At 40.0% G+C, this 24,014-nt stretch overlaps 2 protein-coding genes across 6 annotated transcripts in view; one reads left to right on the forward strand and one right to left on the reverse strand.

Moving 5' to 3' along the window:
• Positions 1-282: 282 nt before the first annotated feature.
• On the reverse strand, positions 283-12,761 carry TRMT6 (tRNA methyltransferase 6 non-catalytic subunit). Of its 4 annotated transcripts, none has more exons than XM_043602853.1 (11): positions 12,460-12,761; positions 8,855-8,982; positions 7,317-7,426; positions 6,688-6,779; positions 6,481-6,564; positions 6,083-6,207; positions 4,820-5,178; positions 4,277-4,362; positions 3,320-3,422; positions 3,135-3,221; positions 283-1,784 (listed from the first exon to the last, which is right to left on the reverse strand). In XM_043602853.1, the coding sequence occupies exons 1-11, from the start codon at positions 12,585-12,587 to the stop codon at positions 1,593-1,595; spliced, it is 1,494 nt and encodes a 497-aa protein (XP_043458788.1). In that variant the 5' UTR covers positions 12,588-12,761; the 3' UTR covers positions 283-1,592. The 4 variants fall into 4 exon arrangements, with proteins under 4 accessions (XP_043458788.1, XP_043458790.1, XP_043458791.1 ...); XM_043602854.1 differs by having other exon boundaries at positions 1,673-1,784; positions 3,135-3,249; XM_043602855.1 differs by lacking the exon at positions 8,855-8,982 and having other exon boundaries at positions 12,460-12,610.
• A 94-nt stretch (positions 12,762-12,855) lies between these two features.
• The window catches only part of MCM8 (minichromosome maintenance 8 homologous recombination repair factor), a 47,821-nt gene continuing 36,662 nt past the window's right edge, over positions 12,856-24,014 (forward strand). Inside the window, exons 1-5 of one of the 2 annotated variants that reach the window (XM_043602849.1) lie at positions 12,856-13,172; positions 18,650-18,802; positions 19,115-19,198; positions 21,566-21,648; positions 22,062-22,211. In XM_043602849.1, the coding sequence (XP_043458784.1) occupies positions 18,655-18,802; positions 19,115-19,198; positions 21,566-21,648; positions 22,062-22,211 (465 nt within the window). In that variant the 5' untranslated portion in view covers positions 12,856-13,172; positions 18,650-18,654. The remainder of the gene's footprint in view (positions 13,173-18,649; positions 18,803-19,114; positions 19,199-21,565; positions 21,649-22,061; positions 22,212-24,014) is intronic. The other variant, XM_043602848.1, reaches the window with a different exon arrangement.

Raw genomic sequence — 24,014 nt, forward strand, 5'->3', positions numbered from 1 at the left:
GACTTGAAAACTCAACGAATAACAAGTATGAGAGGATTCTAATGACAATGACCCGTGGAGAGCAGCCACTACAGAATCCAGTCTGTGCATGTATTCTCCTTGACAAAACTTGACTGGTTGTATGTGAGTGAGGACTGTTTGCAAGGACGTGTTTGCAAGGACGTGTTCAGTGAGGTTATCAATTTGGGCACGTTTTCTCATACAGATCACATGTCACAATCAGCTGAAAGCCAGTGAATGTGGTGTCACTGACCGCATCATTAATGTAAATCAGACAAATCGTAGTAGGAAACACTTTTATTCTTTAAAAGGAATTGTTTTAAGAAAAAGGAATCAAAACTGTACTTGTTGGTAATCACATTGACCGTTATCAGGATAGTACATGCTATTAGGAAAATGTAATTTCTTTTTTTCTGAGATGCTCCTTGCTGGATGATCAGCATCTGTGCTATAATGATGTGAACAATACACACTATGAGCATGTTTAGTAAGCAAGACAAGAGCCGTGGCTTACTGTAAACACTTTCCTTGGCTATAGATGACCAAATAATATGATTATATGTTTTCAGAGCTTAGAAAGGCTAACCACCTAATCATGCCAGAGCTCAACAAACCAGCATTAATAATCACCAAAAAAGGCACTTTAAAATACAACTGACAAGGAGTGACACTAATGCAATGAGAACTGGTCTAAGCTCTGCACTAAACTGTCATAGTTCACATAGATAGTGCATTCTCTCTGTCTCCGTGTATATGTGTATATATAAATATATATATGCGTATATACCAACAACCATATACATATGTATGTGTGTACATATATATACATATATTTATATATCTCTCCACAAGTGTCTGGGTAGGGGGGAAAAAAACCCTTGTTGTTGCCTTTAATTGAATAGTACACAAAAATTCTAGTCACTTCATTTCGAACAAAGAAGGAGGGGATTGGCAAATTAACCCAAAAAAGTACCCTACTACACCTCTGTGTTGACAAAAAAAAAGCAATAAAATAAATACTCAGAACTTTCCTAAGTTATCAACTATTAAAATTAAAAAAACCTAGCATTTTAAAAAAGTTTATTCCACTGGAGGAAACGGAGGACATTTTTGGTACTGTAAATCTCGGACACTCATACATCCATATTGCTTAGATTAAAGAGAGCGGAATGAACACAAGAAATGTCTTCCACAAATTCCTTTTTAGTACCTAAGTTTTCTCTATGTTGTGTTACTCCACTTAGCTTAACACATAAAGTCTTGTATAAATATATTTCTAGGATGTCTAAATTCTCAGGATATTTGCACAGAGTACCAAATGTACTTAGAGGATTTTTGTGAAATAAACAGGATTGGCCATATATACCAGTCCACTGCATACACCCCAGGCTTAGGTATTTTGGCTCGACGTTTTGACAGACCAAATCTATCTGTGCCAGAAGTGGACAAAAGGCTTACTCGTCCTTCCCAGGAGCAGGTGTACAGACATGTTCTTATTTTTGAATGTAAGAAAACAATTAGTAATAGCATTTAAGGTTTAATTACTAACTGTATAGTGCCTGAGGACAAAAATCAGAGCAATTTTTGAAAGCTTAAGAGTCAGACTCTGGGCATTTCCGTTTTTTAGCTGCTGGCTCTTCAGTCTTGTGTAATTCTAAAGTGCTTGCGTTGGATTTGAGACTGGGGTCTGCTTTAAGGTTATCCATGGCAACAGTGAAGCCTGAGAGAAGGTACCCCCCACCTCCGCTCATCAGTAGTTTGGGATGACTTCGATCTGGCAAAACCTAATCAAGACAGAAAGACATTCATGTTTTCCTAAGCAGATAAAGCACATATTAACAATACACATGCTGGAAATCAGAGTTTAAACGACACAGATTCTCTTGAAGATTTAATCGGATCAATTCCTAAAGAGCTCCTCCTTCACATAATAGTGCAGATAAGAGTATAGAAACTGGTTTAAGTGGTTTTCTTTTGAAAAATAAAGCTGGAGCTGCTGCTCTCAAACCTGACGCAAGTTTCTAGTGGCAAACAAATGGTTGGTGTAGTACTTCTGGGCCTGTGCATAACTTTCTTTCCATTGGCTCCAGGAAGCTTCATGGCCAACAGTGGAGTTTCAGTCCATGGAGAAGTAGCTACTGGACACATATCCAGAGCCTCCCTGCCCCAATACCTTGTTAACTCTGACAAGATCTCTTCTCTGCCATTACCATAGCTCAATAAGATGACTGTCATGAAGGGCAGGGTCCACTCAGGGCTTTAAGTATCCCGGATTAAGTAGGACGATGTCCAAGCAGCAGGGCAGTGCCCATGGCAGCCATGGCAGTGCTCCCTCAGACCTTCCAGAAGGAACCGGCTGTGAGGAGTTCAGGCAGCAGAAAGCCTCTAGGTGCTGCTCCTTTGGGATCCTCTGCAGCATTCAGAGGCCATGGGCCACTCCAAGTCGATTACTGACATGGGTACCAGGACCACAACATTTCTGCTCAACATAGGGCTCCTTTAATGGGCACTCTTTGCTCTGGGGTTCCCCATTATGTTGGCTGAGACCTTCTGAGGGTAGCACTGCAGGATCTTCCTGCCCATCTTCCTTTCTCCCTCTTCTCTCACAGCCATCAGACCTCCACCATGGTCTGAGGGCTTTCCCATCTAATCCTGCTTCCTCTCTCCTCTTTCAAAGACATTTTCCCCCAATAAATCCCTTCCACTGCTAATTCCATCTTAGCAAATGCCTTCCAGAGGACCTGAACTGACATGAAGCCCAGAAGTAAATCCTGAAAACCTGATGCAAAGATATCCCGGGAGAGAGAAGAGAGTCACTTTCTTATTGGCCTAGGGAATTTGCTATTATCATTTATTCCCTCCACAATGATCTCGAGGCCTTGAAGAAACATGAATCATAACTGTTTACATTTTAAATGTCTCTGGACTGGAGTTACAGAGTAATAGACCCTGACATGAACGGAGAAAAAAGGGTCAGGAAAAGCCAAGGCACTTTCTCTGAGTTATAGGCAGGAGATTCTTTCATCTCTGTAGACAGAAATAGGCAAATTTCTATTTAACAACTTCTGGCACTATTGCAAAGAGCCAGCAACTCAGGAGAGTAGCTCCCAGGAACTGGCTCTAAGAACACGTACCTGGTAATTCCTGAGCCAGGTTTCAGACAGTCTGAGGTTGATGACCCCTCCTCTTTCCCGCAGTTTTGTATAGCATTCCAACAGCGGCTAAAAGCATAAAAAGAGTTGAGGATGACTTTGAGGGCTGTGATTTGAATATTAACATGCAGACGCAAGAACTCTCATCCATTCCATTTCAGTATTACCTCTTTATACTGACAGTAGACCACGAATGGCCTTGAAGGGGCCACGAAGTCCAGCAAAGTCAGCAGGAGTGGAGTGGGATGGAAACGACTAGCTACAATTAAACTGTAAGGAAAACATTAGACAAATTATTTCTCTGCTTGGCAAGGCAGAGCGCAGATTTTAAAATGTATTTAAAATGATCATTTATTTGCCATGACTTGCACAAGGAAGAGCTTGATATACAACATTCTACAAATTCAAAAAAAAAAAAAAAAACAAAATCATAAGCTATTACTTTCTAAGAAACACAAAATGAATTAAAAGCTCTTTTGGGAGTGACTCAGTGGCTCAGTCAATTAAGCGTCCAACTTCAGTTCAGGTCACGATGTCATGGTTCGTGAGTTCAAGCCCCACATCAGGCTCTCTGCTGTCAGCGCAGAGTCCACTTCGGATCTTCTGTCCCCCCCCCCCCCCCCGCCCCTCCCCTGCTCGTTCTCCCCCTCTCACGACAATAAACATTAAAAAAAAAAAAAAAGCTCTTTTGGTGCTTGGCAACTCTAAGTCGCATTTAATGACACTCCTGATTTAAAAACAAAAAAATCTGGAAACAAATCCAACATGGTACTTACTGGCTTTATGGATATCTGAATCTACGACTGTCAGGTTTCCCCTAGCCCTTACGGGTAGCCAGTATCACACCAGTTTGAATGCCCCACCACCTGCATGCAGCAGGACCACACAGACCCATCTGACACACGGTCATCAGAGAAATTCCAAACTTATTCTAAAACTCTGAAACCAGCACTTTCCCACCTCCACTAGATGCAGCCTCCTTTCTTTAAAAACCCAAGACAGAATCATCATCTCAGCTCCCACTATAATCAAAGCAGACAAGCAGACAAGCAGACAGACAATTCTAATCTGTTTGAAGCAGAACCCATGAGCACCCAGGTATCTGCATTCCTTCATCAACGCACCCATCTGCATTTCTTTCACTCAGCAGAGCAGCAGCCTCTAAATGTCTTTTCCTTTGCTCTTCTTGTCTCCTCTGCTTTTCCTGAATCTTCAAGAAGAAAAAGAAGAAACTAATGTACTGAGGCCATTCAGTCAGGTTTAGGAAACGCTGGTCTGTCAGAACATTTCAACAATATTTAGCAACTTAGACTAAAGCAACAGAAGGTCATTCATAAGAAAGTTGCAAACACATAAATCCATATGTTATAAAACCATCATTAAGCTACCTGGTATACAATGCTTCTGTATCCTAAAGCTCCATCCCAAAGATCACATCACATACGTGTGTACACCCACACACACGCTTTCTCCATCTGTTTTGATATTCACTATCTTGGGCACTGATGCTCCAAAGCCAAGCCAAATCTCAGTGCTTAAATTAAGTTAACTGAAACTGAGGGAGTTACACAGTAATAGATCCTGACATGAAAGGAAAAAAAAAGGATCAGGAAAAGCCATAATGAGGGGAATGTTATGAAGGTAGTGGGGACTCTTAATACTCTTACATAATCTTTTTTGCTTCCTCTCTCTTTAGGCTCCTTATATTCTGGATCTTGAGAGACAATTTCCATTGTTTCTTGTTCCTGTGGGTGATGGCTCTCTTGGGCTTCTGCCACACTGTCTTCCTTCTCTTGCTCTGAAGTCTGTTTTTCCTCCAGGGTGCCGTTACTTTCTTCAACTGAAGCACTGTCTTTAGGCTCTGAAGATAACATCTCTGCAGAAAACGTGCCATTTAGGAGACTGTCCACTTTGTTGAGTGGGAATTCATAAAGACCACTGAGGAAAGATTTGGGAAATCCAAAACATGCTGTTGCTGCCCGAACAGGTCCACCTCCAGGGTACAGCTGAATAATGGAACCAAAGCCTGGATTAAAAAAGAAAAAAAAAAAAAAAAAGCAAACATCTGCTTGACGGAGGTGATTCTAGACTATGCAAAACCTCAGGGTCCGCCACAGTAAGAAGATAGAAGGTCTCTACTCTGCTCAGAGGCTGCAACATGATGCAGCTCCTCTGGGGTCTGTTCAGTCTATGAATATGCCCAGTGAAGGAAATATAATTTCAAAACACGGGAACAAGAAATCTTTTTTTTCCTTTTTGTTTAATGTTTCTTTGTCTTGAGAGAGACAGAGAGTGCACGCATGAGCAGTGAGGGGCACAGAGAGAGAAGGGAGAGCATCCTGAGCCACCCAGGTGCCCCAACATGAACAAGAAGTCTTAACGCTTACCCCACTTGACACTATGGTAAAACCCTGTGATCGTGCAAATTTGGATGTCAGGTGACCGGTGACTGGCTCTCAGCTTTCCCCTACTCCAATCCTCAATCAGGACAGTTAAAAGTTCTTATCTTCTACAGGGTTAGAGAGAGGACAGGCAAACCAGGCCATGTTGTGTTCCTCCAGGACAAAATATACCCCCAGTATTCTTCTCATACCATCCCCTCAATTCACACCAATAAAATGAGCGCCAGCTATCCAAGAATTCACTGAAATCACTGTCCTGGAGGTCCAAGCCAGAAAAAAAGCTTCAGAAACATCCCCATTGATGTTGAAGATGGAAAGGGCAAATACCATCCAGGGGCACCAACACAGCACTGGCTGGGAGATGTGGACGCTGCAGGAAGGTCCCAGGGACGGGAGCTGTGCAGGCCCACCCAAGCCATTTCATTAATCTTGTAGTAACTCAGCCTCGCTTTCTGTGCGTTGTGTTTTTAGGCCCCTCTACTTATGTCATGGTGGTGCTTTAATGAACCTGAGAACGTTAAATCTTACCTCCCATTCGTTCCATCATTGCACCCAGTACCAAGCCTGCACACGTTTCCATTACAATCATTTTATTGCCAGCACGGATATTTCCCAACGTCAACATCTGGGCTAGGGTATCGTATCTCATGTGGCTAAAGAAAAAAAGGAATGATTCACTTATTTTTAGCTAAGCAGAGACAGCTATCTTAATCATCATTTCTCAAGTTTTATTTGTTTGTTTCACAAAAAATGATGTTGGTAAGATTATAGATTGCTTTGGAGACAACAGTAAAAAGAACTTACAATTCATGAGGTAGGAGGACACTTTATGCAGGTGTGCAAGTTTTTCATTTTACTTAAAATCATGACTTTTCTTAAAGACATATTTTCCCCCAATTATACTTTTGAAAGGAAACAAAGCGTACTTAATTTTTCCAGGTTCTCTTGCATAATACATAATTGAAAGAATGCGGGTGGATGGCTTCACAACAGTAATGATGGCTTCATACCTGAGGGAAGAAAAAAGAGGACATCAGTCTTGAAAAATTGGCTTAAAAATATTTTATTTTTAATAATTTTATAAGTCTATAAAGATTTAATACTTTCATCTTTTTCAAACAAAGGCCACTTACTTCTTTTTCTTCTTTTTTATATATTTATCTTGAGCAAATTCTGTCTTGTCTCGGAATGTTGTACTATTTTCAATTAATTGCTGAACTATTTCCTATAAGAAAAGGAGCAAGCAGATTTCCTGAAATTTTATTTCCACTGAAACGATAACTTCAAAGGTTTCTTACCCTAGAAGGTATACAAAGACCTGATTTTCCAGGCCCCTTTCCACACAAGTCCAAATGAATACACTGCATTTTTCACTCTATCTAGAACTTGTATTAAAATACAAGTACTTTGTAACTCCACTTAAAACAGGATAAAAAAAAAAAAGAGAGAGAGAGAGACATACATAATAAAGGGAGAAGGGATGTAAAAGAAAGACACTGGCTGAAAACTTACTGAAAATGAACCAAGTTAAGCTCTGATATGCACTGTTATTAAATTCTCTTTTGCTAATAATATCAGTAAGGTCACTCACATTCCTGCATAAAAGAAATGATATCTTTGATATATTGAATTGCATGTGCATTTCAAACTATTTTTAAGAGAAAGTATTTTTACATTTCACCTTGGGTAAATCCTGCTTTAAAAACCAAATAATTTCCTCAAAACCGTACAAAAACAAAACACAACATCCTTTGAATATTACCTCTCCTTTAATGCCCTTGTCCTTTAAAGCTTTTATGTCATCTTGAGTAAGTTTCTGAGATTTCCCATCATCAATTATATTTCGATTATCAGTGCCCGCTTCTTTGGTCTCTAAGGAAGGAAATTGCTTTATGACATTTATGATCTGCAGTTAGTTAAAATCTTTCTTCTTCTAAGTTCATGTCCACATCCAGCCCATCAGTCATTCAAATTTGGCCTTCTAATTCCATTGCCTCTATTCCTCCCTCCACTCTTTTCTTGCCATGACTGCTCCAGTCTCTAACTCCTATTCCTGCTCCCTCCCACTCTTGCTCCCTTACAATCCACCCAGATACCAGAGTTCTCTTTACAAAATGCAAACTGGCTCATCTAATCCTCCCGTGCACAAAACAGTGGCTTCCTACAGCCAGAATACATTCCAAAGACGACCTGCAAGGCTGTATACGCTCTGGCCCCTACACTTTAGCCACTCTGCCCTTCTTTCTCTTCCTCAAACACACCAAACATAGGCTCACTGCAGCGCTCTGGCACTTGCTGCTGCCTCCACTTGGAGTGCTTTTATGACAATCTCTGGGTAGATTTCTGCCTAGGTCCTTCCCATCACTCAGCAGTGATCTCATTATCTCAGCCAAGTCTCAGCCAATCAGCTTCCAGCACACCTCCCTGTTTTATGGTCTGCACAGCACATACCACCACCTACAAGTATGTGTTTAGCTTGTCTACTTATTTTTGGTGTTCCCCACTGCTAAGTACATTTCATGAGATGGTTTATCTCATAAACTGTTACAATCACACTGCCTAATCATACCTGGAACATATTTGGTGCTCAATAAAAATATGGATGTTAACTGAAAAGCATTTAATTGGTTTGAACAAAAATTTTAAAATAGTATTTTAATTATTTGATTTTAAAAATTATTTTAATTAATAAAATATCTTAAGTACATTTATTTTAACAAATGTTGGAGTACTTAATTTTAATTAACAATAACTGCTAAAATTATGGGCCTTTGCTACAGGCAAGGCACTGTTAGGAACTTCCCATATATTACATGACTGAACACCAGCAACATCCTGGGCATTAAATGTACATATGGCTCCATTTTACAAATGAAGCTCTAAGACCTAGAGAAACCAAGTAACTTGCCTAAGGTGACAAGGCGAGTGATAAAACAAACTTAAACCTAGTCAGTTAACTTTGAAGCCAGACTCTCAACGTCTACCCTACATGCTAACTGCCTCCAGCAATTATTTAACTTCTGGGCACTGAAAGGGCTCTCTACCTGCTCTTAGCAAGGGTTCCTGGGATTAAAACTTTGGCCTAAGGTCGGAGAGCCAGTTAATGATGGGCTAGAGCCAGAATCCAGGTATCTCAAAAGTCAAAAGCAGACCTCGCTTCATTCCATCAAGCTACAGTTCTTAGATTATGAGTTTAAGTTTCTTTGAGGATAGCTTGGGTTAGCATTTTAGAATTGGGGTTGACAGGTTTCTGACTAGTCAGCTCAAGAGCACCTATTTCATATACCCAAAGGAGTGCACCTGAAGTAGGCTCTTCCTTCTTCTTCTTAGGCTGAAGACTTCCTCCATTGGTCACTTCAAATGTGGTTCCATAACTATGGCCAATGATGTTATCCAGATAGAACCACTGCTTTTCAAAAGTTACTTTTCTGGGGAAGAAAATGCAATTAGCTGTATCTTATTTGCATTCAGTGTAGAAAATATATGCTCAATCAAATTTATTTCAAAACTGGTCTCCCACAGAGACTGATCTCTGAACATTATCTCTGAACATGAACTGACAAATGAACTAGAGAGAACTGGGTTGGACAGAGACAAAATTAATAAGAAGCCACAAAAACAGTGAATTTGGAATGAGAAACAAGGACAGAAGACATTCCTCTTCTGAGGCACTGGTCTGACTCCAACTTGCACTGACAGGATGTCCTAACTCACAGGTTTGCAGATTTCCTAAATAAAGGGTCACCAAGATTGCCTGGCCACTGAACACACACTGTGACACTGTGACACCCCTCAAACAATCATTGAGAAGACAGGGATTTAACAAATTCCTTGGTCTAACTGGCTATTTCCTTTAAAAATTATCTAGTAAAAGCAGGGGTGCCTAGTTGGCTCAGTCGGTAGAGCATGTGACTCTTGATCTTGGAGTCATGAGTTCAAGCCCCACATTAGGTGTGGAGCCTACTAAAACAAACAAACAAACAAACAAACACATAAATAAATAAATAAATAAGTAAATAAATAAAATCTAGTAAAAGCAAATTATGTTTACAAATAAACATTACTGACAATCTATACATTTGGAAATATGCCTAATGCTGACAATGCTCTACTGAGGATCTGGCAACTTTAGCTTTCCTCATTATCTAAATTTTTATCTTATTACCATTTAAAAGGAAAATCCCACAAAAACAAACAACCTTTTCTTTTTCTTCAAAACACCTACTGAGTGTTGACAAGTGGCTGGGCAGTACATGCCAGTGAGTTTCATGCTTTTTCATTTAATTCTCACAGAAATCCTGGGACATAGCTCCTTCCTGATGAGCAATCTAAGGCTTAGGAAAAGTATCTTGTCCAAGACTCATAGTTACATAGTGGGAGGCTGGGATTAAAATCCAGGTTTGACTAACTCCAAAGCCTGGTACCTTCCACTATACCACACAGTCTGCCCCAGAAAAGACCAATGGATCTCAGGAAGCCCTGCCTAGTTTTAGGACATGGCCAGTGTCCACAGAACTCCAAATCCTGGAAGACATGTACTGATTAATTCTGTTTGTGCCCCACCCTACACCTTCTCTTCCTTTTTCTGTGCCCCAGGAGTCTATGACAGAATGCATAGACCACATCACCCAAGCTCCCTTGCCAAAAGTTTCTCACCACTACTAGACCCTGGGTGCATCACCATTCTCTGTTGGTTCTCTAAACCTCGCCACACCACTGTACGTGTATATGTCACAGCTTCATTAAATCTCCTCCTTTGAACCATCTGAGTGAATTCCTGCGAGATCCTAAGTAATCCAGATAGGATCAATTCTTATTCTTTGCTGTGTGCCCAGTTTCTAAAACGTAATAGAACATAACAGACTCTAAAAATATTTGCTGACATAAATCCCATCAGAAATTGAAACTCCGTTCAGTCCAGATGTGCAACCCACACTCTCATCCCTTGAGCACCCCAGTGCTAGTGAAATACTGAGTCTGAGATGGTTTGGGTTTACCCTTCTGGCTGGGGGACTGATATGCAAAGAAAGGTGTGCCACTCAAACTGAGCGGCGTGACAAGATGTCACTGCCCTAGTCAGGAAAGTGGGACCCAGTCAGAGCAATGCAATGCCATGTCTTCACCAAGAAAGAGTGGGATGTGCAGTCTCTTCAGTAAGCCAGGATTGCTTCTGCCCAACTAGATGTGTGCAGACCCAAAGAACAGTAAAGGGAGAGTATGACCTGGGATTTCGATGAGCTCAAAGCATCATTTACTAAATCAAACGGAAACTAATGCAATGGCTTCTGCCAAGAAAAGTGATGAAAAGTGCTTCCAAACAAGTATGTCTAGAGTACGAACAGAGTACTTTTTAGAAATAAAGATGCTACTGTCCGCATTGTTGGTAATGAAAAAGCTCTTGTTTAAAAGGGCACATTATTAACAACCACACTCAAACGTCCACTTTTAAAATTAAGCAACTTGAGAAAAGGGCAAATGAGAAAGAAAAGAAAGAAAAAACAAAATTTCACCTGCGTGGTCATTATACAGCTGTGTAAACTTGGTATCATTCATCAAGCATAACCTAAGGATTTTGCTGCACTGTTACACTTCAATTAAAAAGTTTAAATAATTAATATTGGCTCTTTCCAAAATTATACACTTGAAGGCCAGCACACATTTCTAATCAGAAATTATAGAGAAAATGATGCAGATATATTTCTGGACTAAAAGAACCCCCCACCCCCTACCTCCACTGCATTTATTTTTCTTTACCACGCTGGTTCTTGTGCAATAAAACTTGGCTGTCACCAGCATGGTGCTTTGTGGGCTGTTACTTGATTATTTTCTAATGACACCTGTTTCACTTTAAATACCAGTCAAAAGTTTGGTTCACACAGGAATAAAATAATTTATCTGAAGGGAGCACTTAGAAACTCCAAATCTCAGAGCACCTAGACTGTGCTCTGCAGAAAGCTGTTCTCCTGACAGTGAACTCAACTTGTTTCATTGTCTAAAGTTGTATAATAACCAAACTTAAAGGAAAACTTGGTTGTACTTTTCAGATAGTTAACAGAAACATCTCAATACATTTTCAGCATTAATAAGCTATTGGGATTTAACAACCTCACCACTCCTGCCAAAAAGTTACCAAAAATTCCCACTTTTCTAATATTAAAACAGAGTTACAACTAATCAGCATGTTCACAAATCAAGCCTGATTTCAAGTTTTGAGATCTTGAGCAAACTGCTTTTAGGTAATTTAACTTTCCTAGATCTCTTCGCAACCCTGTATGTTAAGTGAGGGAATCCTAGAGTAATCCTACATTCTATGGGAAGTTGTTTTCCAACGTTACTATGTGTAAACAGTTATTCCAGTTTGGATACAGAAAAGAGACCAAAGGTCAGATAAGGTGGGAGACGTTTCATTTTTGTGGGACTGATCCTGGCTGAGGGAGTAGGGAGAAAGGATGGTCTATGGGAAAAAGGCAGGGGAGGGGAGGACCCCGAGAGTCAAGGATAGGAGAGAATGGTTGGTGAGTTCTGTGAGATAACAGGAGAGAACATCTCAAGAGCCTAGGAGAACAACTCCAGGACACAGGGAAGGGTGAGAACAAGGAAGGGGGAGAGCACTTGAGCACCCAAGGCCAAGTATGAGAAAGGGAACCCGGTGGAAAGACCGAGAGGGATGTTGAAGGCAGAAGACCAGGTTTGAAACCTTGGAAGCGGCAGTCTGCAAGAAGGCAGAAGGGACACGGGAATGGGATGTTGGGGGAAAAGGTTTCTGTAAGAAGATCAAGAGGAGAAAACGAGGAAGGAGGTTGGGGATCCACAGATCCAAGAACTGGACCCTGGTGGGAAGACCTGGAGAAAGGGGGTATCTAGAAAATGAAGCGGGGACCCTTAAGGCCAGGGACCTGACTTACTTTCTCCGCTGGACTTGCACTGCTTTGAACACATCTTCCCGTTTCAGCACCACGAAGTCGCCGTCACGGATGCGGTGGTCCTCGGGATGCAGTGGCTGTGGGCCCGGCGCCTCCCCTGGGCCCTCCATGGCGCTCAGCCCGTCTCCCCGCTCCGCAGCGTCTCTTGGGCTCCCCGCGCCCCGCCCTTCGTCCTCTGCTGTGGCGGAGGCCAGCCTCACAATCACAAACCAAGTGGACGCAGAACCCTAGGACCGGCACCTCCCCCACGTGCTGCGCGCCGCTTCCGCTTTCCTGTGGGGACCTCTGGACAGCTTCCGGGAGCCTCACGGCTTCCGTCTGGCCGCACTCCTTGATTGGCTGCACTCCATCCCTCCCTCCGGTCACGCAGCACCTTGGACGGAAGTTGCGTCAAAGACGCGCCAAAAAAGAACGTGGAAGGAGACTGGAGTTTAGCTTCAGTAGCTAAAGATCCAGTGAGCCCGTGAGGCGTTGGGGAAACTGAGGTCCCACGCGGGGACGTCTGGAGGGCTGCGACTGAAGAGAATCGCAGGTCTTGGGTAGGGGTCGCCTGAGGAGCTCGGGCCTCAGTCTTTTCTCGGCCCTGCCTAGATTCCCCCCGGGAGGAAGGGAGAGCGGGGCGGGGCACATCTGCTGCTGTCCAGGAACCTGCCCTGCTGAGAACTGGGAGACCTTTGGGACGTCTATCTTTGCAAGTAAGAACAGCCTGAGGAGAACTAAATGAAGTGGGGGTGTTTAACGAAGGACGACAGGCCTACAGGTGGCTCCTTTACCCAATTCTACAGTCCTACATGTTGCGTCTGTGTTGGAATTTTTACAAGTTATTGCCACTATATTATCTCATTTGAGAAAGATAGGGCATGTAGCGTTCTCGAAGGAGCGCTTCAGCTTGGATTTTAAAAACCGAGTTTGGAGTTCAGTACTGCCACCAAACAACTTAGATCTTGATCTGTTTCTCAGGGTTTCAGTTTCCTGACTTGCAGTATGGTCTAGACGATGATCAAAGTTCTGGCTTGTCCTAACTTTAGGAACTTGTTTGGGTATTAACGTATTTATTAATTAAATCCCTTTAAACAGATCCGGATATGGTTTTTTGTGTGTGTGTGTGATGAATTGCACTACAGTGTACGGAGATACTCTTTGTTTCTTTTTATCCTTAGGATACGAGCTATTTTTAAAGGTTGACTTTCTTTTTTACAAACAGTTTTAGGTTAACAGAAAAATGGCACAGAAAGTGCAGAGTTCCCTTATATTTTCTCTTACCTCCCCACAGCCCAGGTTCCACTTGTTAACACCCTGCATTATTAGTGTGTTACATTGGTTGCAATTAATTGACCGATATTGATATTATTACTAGCTAACGTTCAGAGTTTATGTTAGAGTTCACTATTTCTCTTGTACAATTCCATGGGCTTTGACAAATTCATAATGTCATATATCCACCACTACAATATCATACAGAATCGTTTCACTGTCCTAAAAATGCCCTGTGCTCCACTTACATGAATTATTTTAAAACATATTTTATTTTTTTTACTCCTACTTCCATCACAGAATTGATTTTTTGAATTTTATTTAAATCCAAGTTAACATATAGTGTAGTAATGGTTTCAAAAGTAGAGTTTAGTGATTCATCACTTACATATAACACCCTATGCTCATCCCAACAAATGCCCTCCTTAATGCTCATCACCTATTTAGCGCCCCCCCCCCCATCTCCCCTCCTGCAACCCAAAGGTTGTTCTCTGTATTTGAGTCTCTTATGGTTTGCCTCCCTGGTTTGTTTTTAAATGTATTTATTTTGTGTGTGCACCTCACAAGTGGAGGAGGGGCAGAGAGAAAGGGTGACAGAGGATCAGAAGGAGCGCTGTACTGGGGCGCCTGGGTGGCGCAGTCGGTTAAGCGTCCGACTTCAGCCAGGTCACGATCTCACGCTCCCTAAGTTCGAGCCCCGCGTCGGGCTCTGGGCTGATGGCTCAGAGCCTGGAGCCTGTTTCTGATTCTGTGTCTCCCTCTCTCTCTGCCCCTCCCCCGTTCATGCTCTGTTTCTCTCTGTCCCAAAAATAAATAAACATTGAAAAAAAATTAAAAAAAAAAGAAGGAGCACTGTACTGACAGCAGACAGCACGATGCAGGGCTTGAACTTGGAAACCGCCATATCATGACCTGAGCTGAAGTTGGAGCCTTAACCAACTGAGCCACACAGGCGCTCCTTTTGTTAACTTATAAAAAAAATTTTTTTTTTAATGTTTATTCACTTTTAAGAGACAGAGGGTGAGTGGGGGAGGAGCAGAGAGAGGGAGACACACAATCTGAAGTAGGCTCCAGGCTCTGAGCTGTCAGTACAGAGCCCGCCATGGGGCTCAAACCCACAAACCGTGAGATCACGACCTGAGCCGAAGTTGGACGCTCAACCGACTTAGCCACCCAGGCAACCCCAGGCACCGCAGCCAGTTTTGTTTCTTAAATTCCATATGAGTGATGTCCTATGATATTTATCTTTCTCTAACTGACTTATTTCGTTTAGCATAATACACTCTAGTTCCACCCATGTTGTTGCAAATGGCAAGATTTCATTCTTTTTGACCCCGAGTAGTATTCCATTGTATTTATATACCACAGTTTCTTTATCCATTCATCCATCAGTGGACATTTGGGCTCTTTCCATACTTTGGCTATTGTTGATAGTGCTGCTATAAACATTGGGGTGCATGTGCCCCTTTGAAACAGCATACCTGTATCCCTTGGGTAAATACCTAGTGGTGCAATTGCTGGGTCGTGGGGTAGTTCTATTTTTAATTTTTTGAGGAACCTCCATACTGTTTTCCAGAGTCACTGCACCAACTTGCATTCCCACTAGCAACACAAAAGTGTTCCCTTTCCTCCACATCCTTGCCAACATCTGTTGTTGCCTGAGTTGTTAATTTTAGCCATTCTGACAGATGTGAGGTGGTATCATTGTGGTTTTGATTTGTATTTCCCTAATGATGAGTGATGTAGAGCATCTTTTCATGTGCTCTTAGCCATCTTGATGTCTTTGGAAAAGTGTCTATTCGTGTCTTTTGGCCATTTCTTCACTGGATTGTTTGTATTTTGGGTGCTAAGTTTGATAAGTTCTTTATAGATTTTGTATACTAACCTTTTATCTGATATGTCATTTCAAATATCTTCTCCTATTCCATTGGTTGCTTTTTAGTTTTGTTGTTGATCGTTTCCTTTGCTTTGCAGAAAGAAGCTTTTTATCTTGATGAGGTCCCAATAGTTCATTTTTGCCTTTGTTTCCCTTGCCTCCGGAGGCACATCTAGTAAGAAGTTGGTGCAGCCAAGGTCAAAGAGGTTGTTGCCTGTTTTCTCCTCTAGGGTTTTGATGGTTTCCTGTCTTACATTTACGTCTTTCTCCATTTTGAATTTATTTGTGTGTGTGGTGTAAGAAAGTCGTATCATTCTTCTTCACGTTTTCGTCCAGTTCTCCCAGCACCATTTGCTGAAGAGACTGTCATTTTTCCATTGGATACTCTTTGCTGCTTTATCAGAGATTAATTGGCCATACATTTGTGGGTCTGTTTCTGGGTTCTCTATTCTGTTCCATTGATCTATGTGTCTGTTTTTGTGCCAGCACCATACTGTCTTGATCATTACAGTTTTGTAATACAGTTTGAAGTCCGGAATTATGATGCCCCCAGCTTTGGTGTTCTTTTTCAATGTATCACATTGGCTATTCAGGGCCTTTTCTGAATTTTAGAATTGTTTGTTCTAGTTCTGTAAAGAATGCTGGTGTTATTTTGATAGGGATTGCGTTGAATGTGTAGATTGCTTTGGGTAGTATTGACATTTTAACAGTATTCCTCCAGTCCATGAACATGGAATGTTTTTTCATTTCTTTGTGTCTTCAGTTTCTTTCATAGGCTTTCTATAGTTTTCTGCATACAGATCTTTTACACCTTTGGTTAGGTTTATTCCTAGGTATTTATGGTTTTCGGTGCAGTTGTAAGTGGGATCGATTCCTTGGTTTTTCTTTCTGCTGCTTCATTATTGGTGTATAGAAATGCAACTGATTTCTGTACGTTGATTTTATATCCGGCAATGTTGCTGAATTCGTGTATCAGTTCTGGCAGTTTTGGGGTGGAGTCTTTTGGGCTTTCCATGTAGAGTATCATGTTGTCTGCAAAGAATGAAAATTTGACTTCTTCCTTTCCAATTTGGTTGACTTTTATTTCTTTGTGTTGTCTGATTGCTGAGACTTGTTCCAACACTATGTTGAACAACAGTGGTGAGAGTGGACATCCTTTCACATTCCTCACCTTAGGGGGAAAGCTCTCAGTTTTTCCCCATTGAGGATGATATTCTCTGTGGGTCTTTTGTATATGGTCTTTATGATCTTAAGTTATGTTCCTTCTATCCCTACTTTCTTGAGGCTTTTTATCAAGAAAGGATGCTGTATTTTGTCAAATGCTTTTTCTGCATCTATTGAGAGGATCATGTGTTTCTTATCTGTTCTTTTATTAATGCAATGTGTCACATTGATTGATTTGTGGATATTGAACCAGCCCTGCATCCCAAGAGTAAACCCCACTTGATCATGATGAATAATTCTTTTAATGTGTTGTTGGATTTGGTTTGCTAGTATCTTGTTGAGAATTTTTGCATCCTTGTTCAGCAGGGAGATTTGTATGTAATTCTCTTTTTTAGTGGAGTCTTTGTCTGGTTTTGGAATCAAGGTAATGGTGGCCTCATAGAATGAGTTTGAAAGTTTTCCTTCCATTTCTATTTTTTGGAACAGCTTCAAAAGAATAGGTATTAACTCTTCTTTAAACATTTGTTAGAATTCCGCTGGGAAGCCATCTGGCCCTGGACTCTTGTTTTTTGGGAGATTTTTGATTACTGATACAATTTTTTTTTTTTACTGGTTATAGGTTAAAAACTATTTTAAAGGTTACTTTTATTTTGAATCTTTGATAATTAGCCAGAATCTATCATTGAGTTAAGAAAAAAAAAATGAGTATCTTGCTATGTACAAAACAAAAAATGTGAAGGGATAATTAGCAAAAAAAAAAAAAAAAAAAAAAAAAGGATGAGAATATGTTAATAAATATGTCTTTTAAAAAATGATTGCATTTCAATGAGTTTATCTAAGAACTGCAAATAATTCATCTAATCAGTATTGACCTAGAAATGATCTTTCTTCCATTGTCTTTTTGACAAGCTGGAAGTCCCAGAAAATTAACTTCTTTCCTATTTAGCCCCTATAGAGAAAGAAAGATTAAAACATGTATGTACCCTTTTTCACTCCTATGCATCCTCAGAAAAGTTCATATTAGCTGCCTATGTAAGAGTATGTGTGTACCTTTTGTAAAAGTGGATATGACATGCAGGATTGACTGTTTTTGAGGGTCTATGATGATGTATTCATAGTGTCACAGGTCAGAATTATGGTCAGCCAGTGCTGCCCTAGAATCAGTCTAAAACACTACAAAAAAAAAAAAAATCATCTCTGAGTTAATTACTTGTCTTATTTTCATTTCTATTGAGGGAGCCCCTTGAAAACCGGTACACTACCTTATTTTTATCCCATGAATGTTCAGTATACTTGGTTAAACACCTATGGTACATATACCTTAAAAAGAGGTGGCACCATTTGCAATGACATAGATCTAGCTAGAGAGTAAAATAAGCAAAGTCAGTCAGTCAGAGAAAGACAAATACCATATGATTTGACTTATATGTTGAATTTAAGAAACAAAACAAACAAGCAAAGGGCAAAAAGAAAGAGAGAGATAAACCAAGAAACAGACTCTTAACAATAGAGAACAAACCGACGGTTACTAGAAGGGATGTAGGGGGTGAAACAGGTGATTGGGATTAAGGCGTGCACTTGTGATGATGAGCACTGGGTATTGTGTGGAAGTGATGAATCACTGTATTGTACACTTGAAACAAATATTACACTGTATGTTAACTGGAATTTAAGTAAAAACTTTAAGGAGAGAGAGATGGGAATTAGAAGTGTGACTGCAGGGCGTTTGAAGCTGGTACCATGATGTACAATGTTGCAGTGCTGTTTGCTAATCTCAAACTAGAATATGTTAATTTTATTTACTATGTTAATACATTCTTAGGAGCACTATTTCCATTATAATTTTGATGAAGATTTTTTTTTGTCTTTGTCTTTTAGAAGACATGAATGGAGACTATAGAGGCAGAGGATTTGGACGAGGGAGGTTTCAAAGCTGGAAAAGAGGACGAGGTGGTGGGAGCTTCACAGGAAAATGGAGAGAGAGAGAACACAGACCTGACCTGAATAAAACCACGAGAAAGCATACTTCTGGTAGGGGAGGTCAAAGATTGCTCAATTTTTTTTCCTTCATGAAGGAAGCTATTTATGCTTGTCCTGCAAAGCAGTTTAACTTAAACTTCGGTCTTTGATTTGATGTTACTCCTTAAAGTAGTATTTAAGTATTAAGATCCAAAATTTTTACTGAAACCTATAACTTAACCTGTAACTACTAATATCATGTCAGTTTCTCATTATCAGAAGGAGAAGCAAATAGGAAAAAAAAAAATTCTATTTCTACTAACCTAGTGCTCGCTTCAGCAGCACATTACTATTTCTACTGACTTAGTATTCTATTTTTTTTAGAACAAACCTCACAGTCTTTGCTACTACAATCAACATTGGATCAGTTCATACCATATAAAGGCTGGAAGCTTTATTTCTCTGAAGGTAAAGTTACAAGTGTAAAGAGTATCACAGATTCTGTTTTCTTGTCACCGGATGTTACATCTCCTATTACTATAGTACATTTGGCTTACTGATAGATAGCCCCTTCTTTAATTTTAGTTCACCCAAACAATTAAATCATGTTTATATTTAAAGAGTATTATGTTTAGAGTTTTGTATCAGTTAGGAAAGCAGAAACCACAGTAGGTATTTCAAAAAGGGGACTTAATACAGTGAATTGAATATACAGTTGGAAGTCTAAAAAGAGCAAAAGGGGGGTTGTTCCTGGGTGGCTGTTGGTTGAGCCTCTGACTGTTGATTTTGGCTCAGGTCATGATTCCAGGGTCATGGGATTGAGCCTGCATTGAGCTCCACACTGAGCCTGGAGCCTGCTTAGGACTGACACTCTCTCTCTCTCTCTCTCTCTCTCTCAAATAAAATTTAAAAAATAAATAAAGAGCAAAATGGGAACACTGTGATAAGCCCTCAGATAATAGTAACTTCCAGAAGCAGCAACCATCCTTATGGCTGAGGGAATAAAAAGTAAGAAGTTCTGAGGTTGTCAGGATGTAGGGATTCAAAGGAAAAGCTGTTGCTTCAGGTGCTCAGGGGCACCCTGAAAAGCTGTGCTTGGATCTCCAAAGGGTACTCTTCACACCTGTGCTCAGACCACTGCAGCAAATGAAGCTGGTTGTTGCTGGTAACTCTGGTGGGAGGATGACACTATTGATGCTCAGAGCTGGAGGCTGGAAATTCTCTGCAGCTGGCAAGATGCTGAAAAGAATTAGAAACAAAAATAAAATCCTTCTTTCTTGCCACCTTCCAGTCTCTAACATGCCTCCAGTTGGCAGAATTTAAAGGAGTCTGGGCAGTGCACTGTGCAGATCTCAATCATAGCATCACAGAATAGAAAATAGAAGGGAGGGCTTGGAACCAAGAGAACCTACACAGGCTTGTGTAGAAACACAGTTAAGGACTCTCCCTTTTATAGTCAAAAATATCAGTTAACATCATAGGTTTGGAGACTAGTCTTTTCTCTGTTCTTACAGTTTTTTTCTATATATTATATCTCTTATAAATTATGGTTTATGTGTATGTATATGTGTGTGTGTAAAGATGTGTATGTATATATGTATATATATGTGTATATATGTACATATATGTGTATATATACGTTTATATGTATATATATGTACATTTATATGTATATATATGTATATATATGTACATTTATATCTTTATATATATGTACTCATATATGTGTATATATATATAGGTTTTTTTTCCACTGGACTGTACTGCTTTGAGGGCAAGGATCTTCCCCCTACCAGGCACTCAGTATTCATTTGGTGAATGAATGAAGTGCTTTACAAATGTTTTTCTTTTTTTTTTTAATTTTTTTTTTTCAACATTTATTTATTTTTGGGACAGAGAGAGACAGAGCATGAATGGGGGTGGGGCAGAGAGAGAGGGAGACACAGAATCGGAAACAGGCTCCAGGCTCTGAGCCATCAGCCAAGAGCCTGACACGGGGCTCAAACTCACGGACCGCGAGATCGTGACCTGGCTGAAGTTGGACGCTTAACCGACTGCGCCACCCAGGCGCCCCTACAAATGTTTTTCTGTATTGAGAGTCTGTTTGTTTGTTTTTTTTTCTATCACATAGATATGTTTCTTAGGTGATGTGTCTTTTGTTGTTTTAGGATGCATTAGCTACCAACACCTGCAATATTGCCCTAGTAGTTAGACCAGAACACCAGAAGTGATCTTTAGACTGGTCCTAAAGATGGAGTTCAGCAGATGCCTTAGATTTAACCATCTATACTTCCAAACTACTTCATTGTATTGTTTCTCTGTGGAAGACCAGTTTGAAAATGTTATGGAACTGTACAGTGTAAAAGTTTTGGGACCAGAGTGAAATAGCGGTCTGTCTACCCTAATGTCAGGAAGGGATTTGACATGTGGCGTTTTGGACTTGTAGAATTTACTTTGCAAAGACTGATTGTCTTGAGCTCTGTTTCTGGGTAAGAATTTAATTCAGGTGTCTAGCTTTGGCTTTATTATAATTTTCATTTTAAGCTCTATTATGTAAACTATTTGAACTACTAGGTCCTATTAAGCGCCAAAGGTTCAGTACAAAGATTCCCAGATAGTATTGGTGCTTTTAGAGAGAAACACTTCTTATCTGCATTTAAGATTATGCAGACCTAAACTTGCTTTAGAATACTTAACTATTCCTATGTAAATATAATCAAAATGCAAAGTAATTGGAACAAGTCCTCTACCATGTGTGCAATGTTTCTTCGTCTCATGAAAAATATGCCTGTATGTGTGTGATTATTAGTGCTAATGCCATATTTGTTGGATTAGTTTACAGCAGTAGCTCTCCTTTTATTGAGAAGATTCAAGCATTTGAAAATTTTTTCACAAGGCGTATTGATTTATATGATAAGGTAAGATTCCTGTACAACAAAGCTACCAGTACACCTTTATGTGTTGTCTTCTTAAACGATGTGTTTGAGGTGCTAGTGATCAGTAGAGGCTGGAGCCAGACAGCTTTGATCTAGATCCCACCTCTGCCACTTAGCTGCAGTGTGGACTTTGGTGTATTACTTACGTTCTTTGTACCTTAGTGTTCTCATCTATCATTTGGTCATAATAGTATTAATACCTACCACAAAGTGTTGTTAAGAGGCATAAGTAAATTAATATATTTTAAATACTGTAACTGTGCTTGGCGCAAAGCTTATTATACTCATTGTTATCACAATATAAACATATGCTTTTTCAAAGTAATTGAATGTTTAGTTTTGATTGTTGACTTCAAAAAAGCCATCATTGTTTTCATGCCTTTAATATTTTATAGGATGAAATAGAAAGAAAGGGAAGTATTTTGGTGGATTTTAAAGAACTGACAAAAGACGATGAAATGACTAAACTGGTACCAACTATAGCAAATGAGTTAAGGGATACACCTGAGAAAACTTTGGCTTGCATGGGTCTGGCAATACATCAGGTAAATATTTTTGTGTTGACTTTTGTCAAAATTTTAAAGGAAGACTTTGCAGTAACAGTACCTTCCCTAACAGGTAGTTTTTAGCCAACTAGAACTGAAGAATTTCAATCCTGTCCTGAAAGATAGCATTCATTCTATATACAACAGCTTATCTAAATATAACATTTATTTTAATTTACTTGAATTAGTTTAGTCTGTTAAAGATAATACAGGAATTGAAGAGCTCCTTGAAAAAATCTCATAAGGAAGATAAGACAAGGATCATGTTGTTATCAGTTATGAACTTGGAAAACAACCTCAGATTTAGGTTGTGTGGCATGGGGCAAGACTTAATCTCCCTGAGTGTCCCCATATATAAATGGAAAATAATATATGCTGTGCCTGTTTTTCTCAGGGTCAGTTGACACAACATATGTGACAGTATTATTTAGGCTGACAAATAGATAAATGCTTCTAGGTAAAGAGTTGTAAATCTCACAACAGGAACAGATAAAATACTGGGTGCATTCAGAAAAAGTAAGACTATCGGGGAGGAATGGGAAGAGGTCAGAGGAAGACTTTGTAGAGATGCTAGGGTTATTATGGGTCTTAAAGGGGTTCTGAGAATTAGACATAGGCCAGAGGAGGTAATGGTATCCAGGCACAAGGAATAGTTAATTACAAAGATGTGTACATTGCTGGTAACCTGAGACAGGAAACCTTGGTGTTGTCTCCAGACTCATCTCACTCATTAGTTCTCCATATCCAAGTCACCACATTCTTTCATTCCTGTTTCTAAAACATCTCTTAAATCCATCTCTTTTCCACCCTTACTGGCCCTCCACCCTTCTTAAACCTTCATTATCTTTCCTAAATTGTTGCTATACTGGTGAAACATGATCTGTCTTCGGAAACTGGTGACTTCTTCCAAGTGAAATCCAAATCCTTTACATGGCGTTGAAGACCTTCCATGATGTGGTTCATCTTCCTCCTCCACTTTCACTCACTACCCATTAAGCTAAGCTGAGCTCTCCCCAGAATTCTTTCAATACTCTGACCTCTTGCACATGCCGTCCCTTAACCATGGAATGCCCCTTGCATTGCATCCAGATTTTTGGGCCTAACTCCATTGTCTCTCATGTAAACCTTTCTCAGGACTGTTTTTCAAAACTTGCGTAGTATTTGTCTCTAAATCTTTATGGTCTTTATAACAGAGCTATAGATGTGCATCTCATTTTCACTCTTAGATTGTCAGCATACTGCTTTGTACACAAGAGGATATTAAATATTTAATATCAAATGTCAAGGGAGTGGGTATTAGATATTTCAACAGTCATCTTTATTTTCTCTATCTTAATCACTGAATATAGAGAAGTATAAAATATGTATTCACCAGAGCCTGTTCAGACAGTAATAGCTTTGGAGACTACTGTAAGGCCTTTTAATATTAAGCTTACTTTGGACAGAAAGTAGCAGACAGGGATGCTGGAGTTTTCCAGTCCAGGGATGACAAAATCCCAGGTAAAACATAATCCACTATAAAATAAGTAGTCATAATTAAATAACAGAGTTTAAAAATAAATTAATGTTTATTTTTGAGAGAGAGACAGAGCACAAGCAGGGGAGGGGCAGAAAGAGAGGGAGACACAGAATCCAAAGCAGGCTCCGAGCTGTCAGCACAGAGCCTGACGTGGGGCTCAAACCCACAAATCATGAGATCATGACCTGAGCTGAAGTCGGATGCTTAACTGAACAAGCCACCCAGGCACCCCTTAAATATCAGAGTTTTAAAGGTCTATTAGAGTTCTGTTAATATTCTGTTCT

The sequence above is a fragment of the Prionailurus bengalensis genome, chromosome A3 (genome assembly GCF_016509475.1).
Source record: "Prionailurus bengalensis isolate Pbe53 chromosome A3, Fcat_Pben_1.1_paternal_pri, whole genome shotgun sequence".
NCBI classification, from domain to species: Eukaryota; Metazoa; Chordata; class Mammalia; order Carnivora; family Felidae; genus Prionailurus; species Prionailurus bengalensis.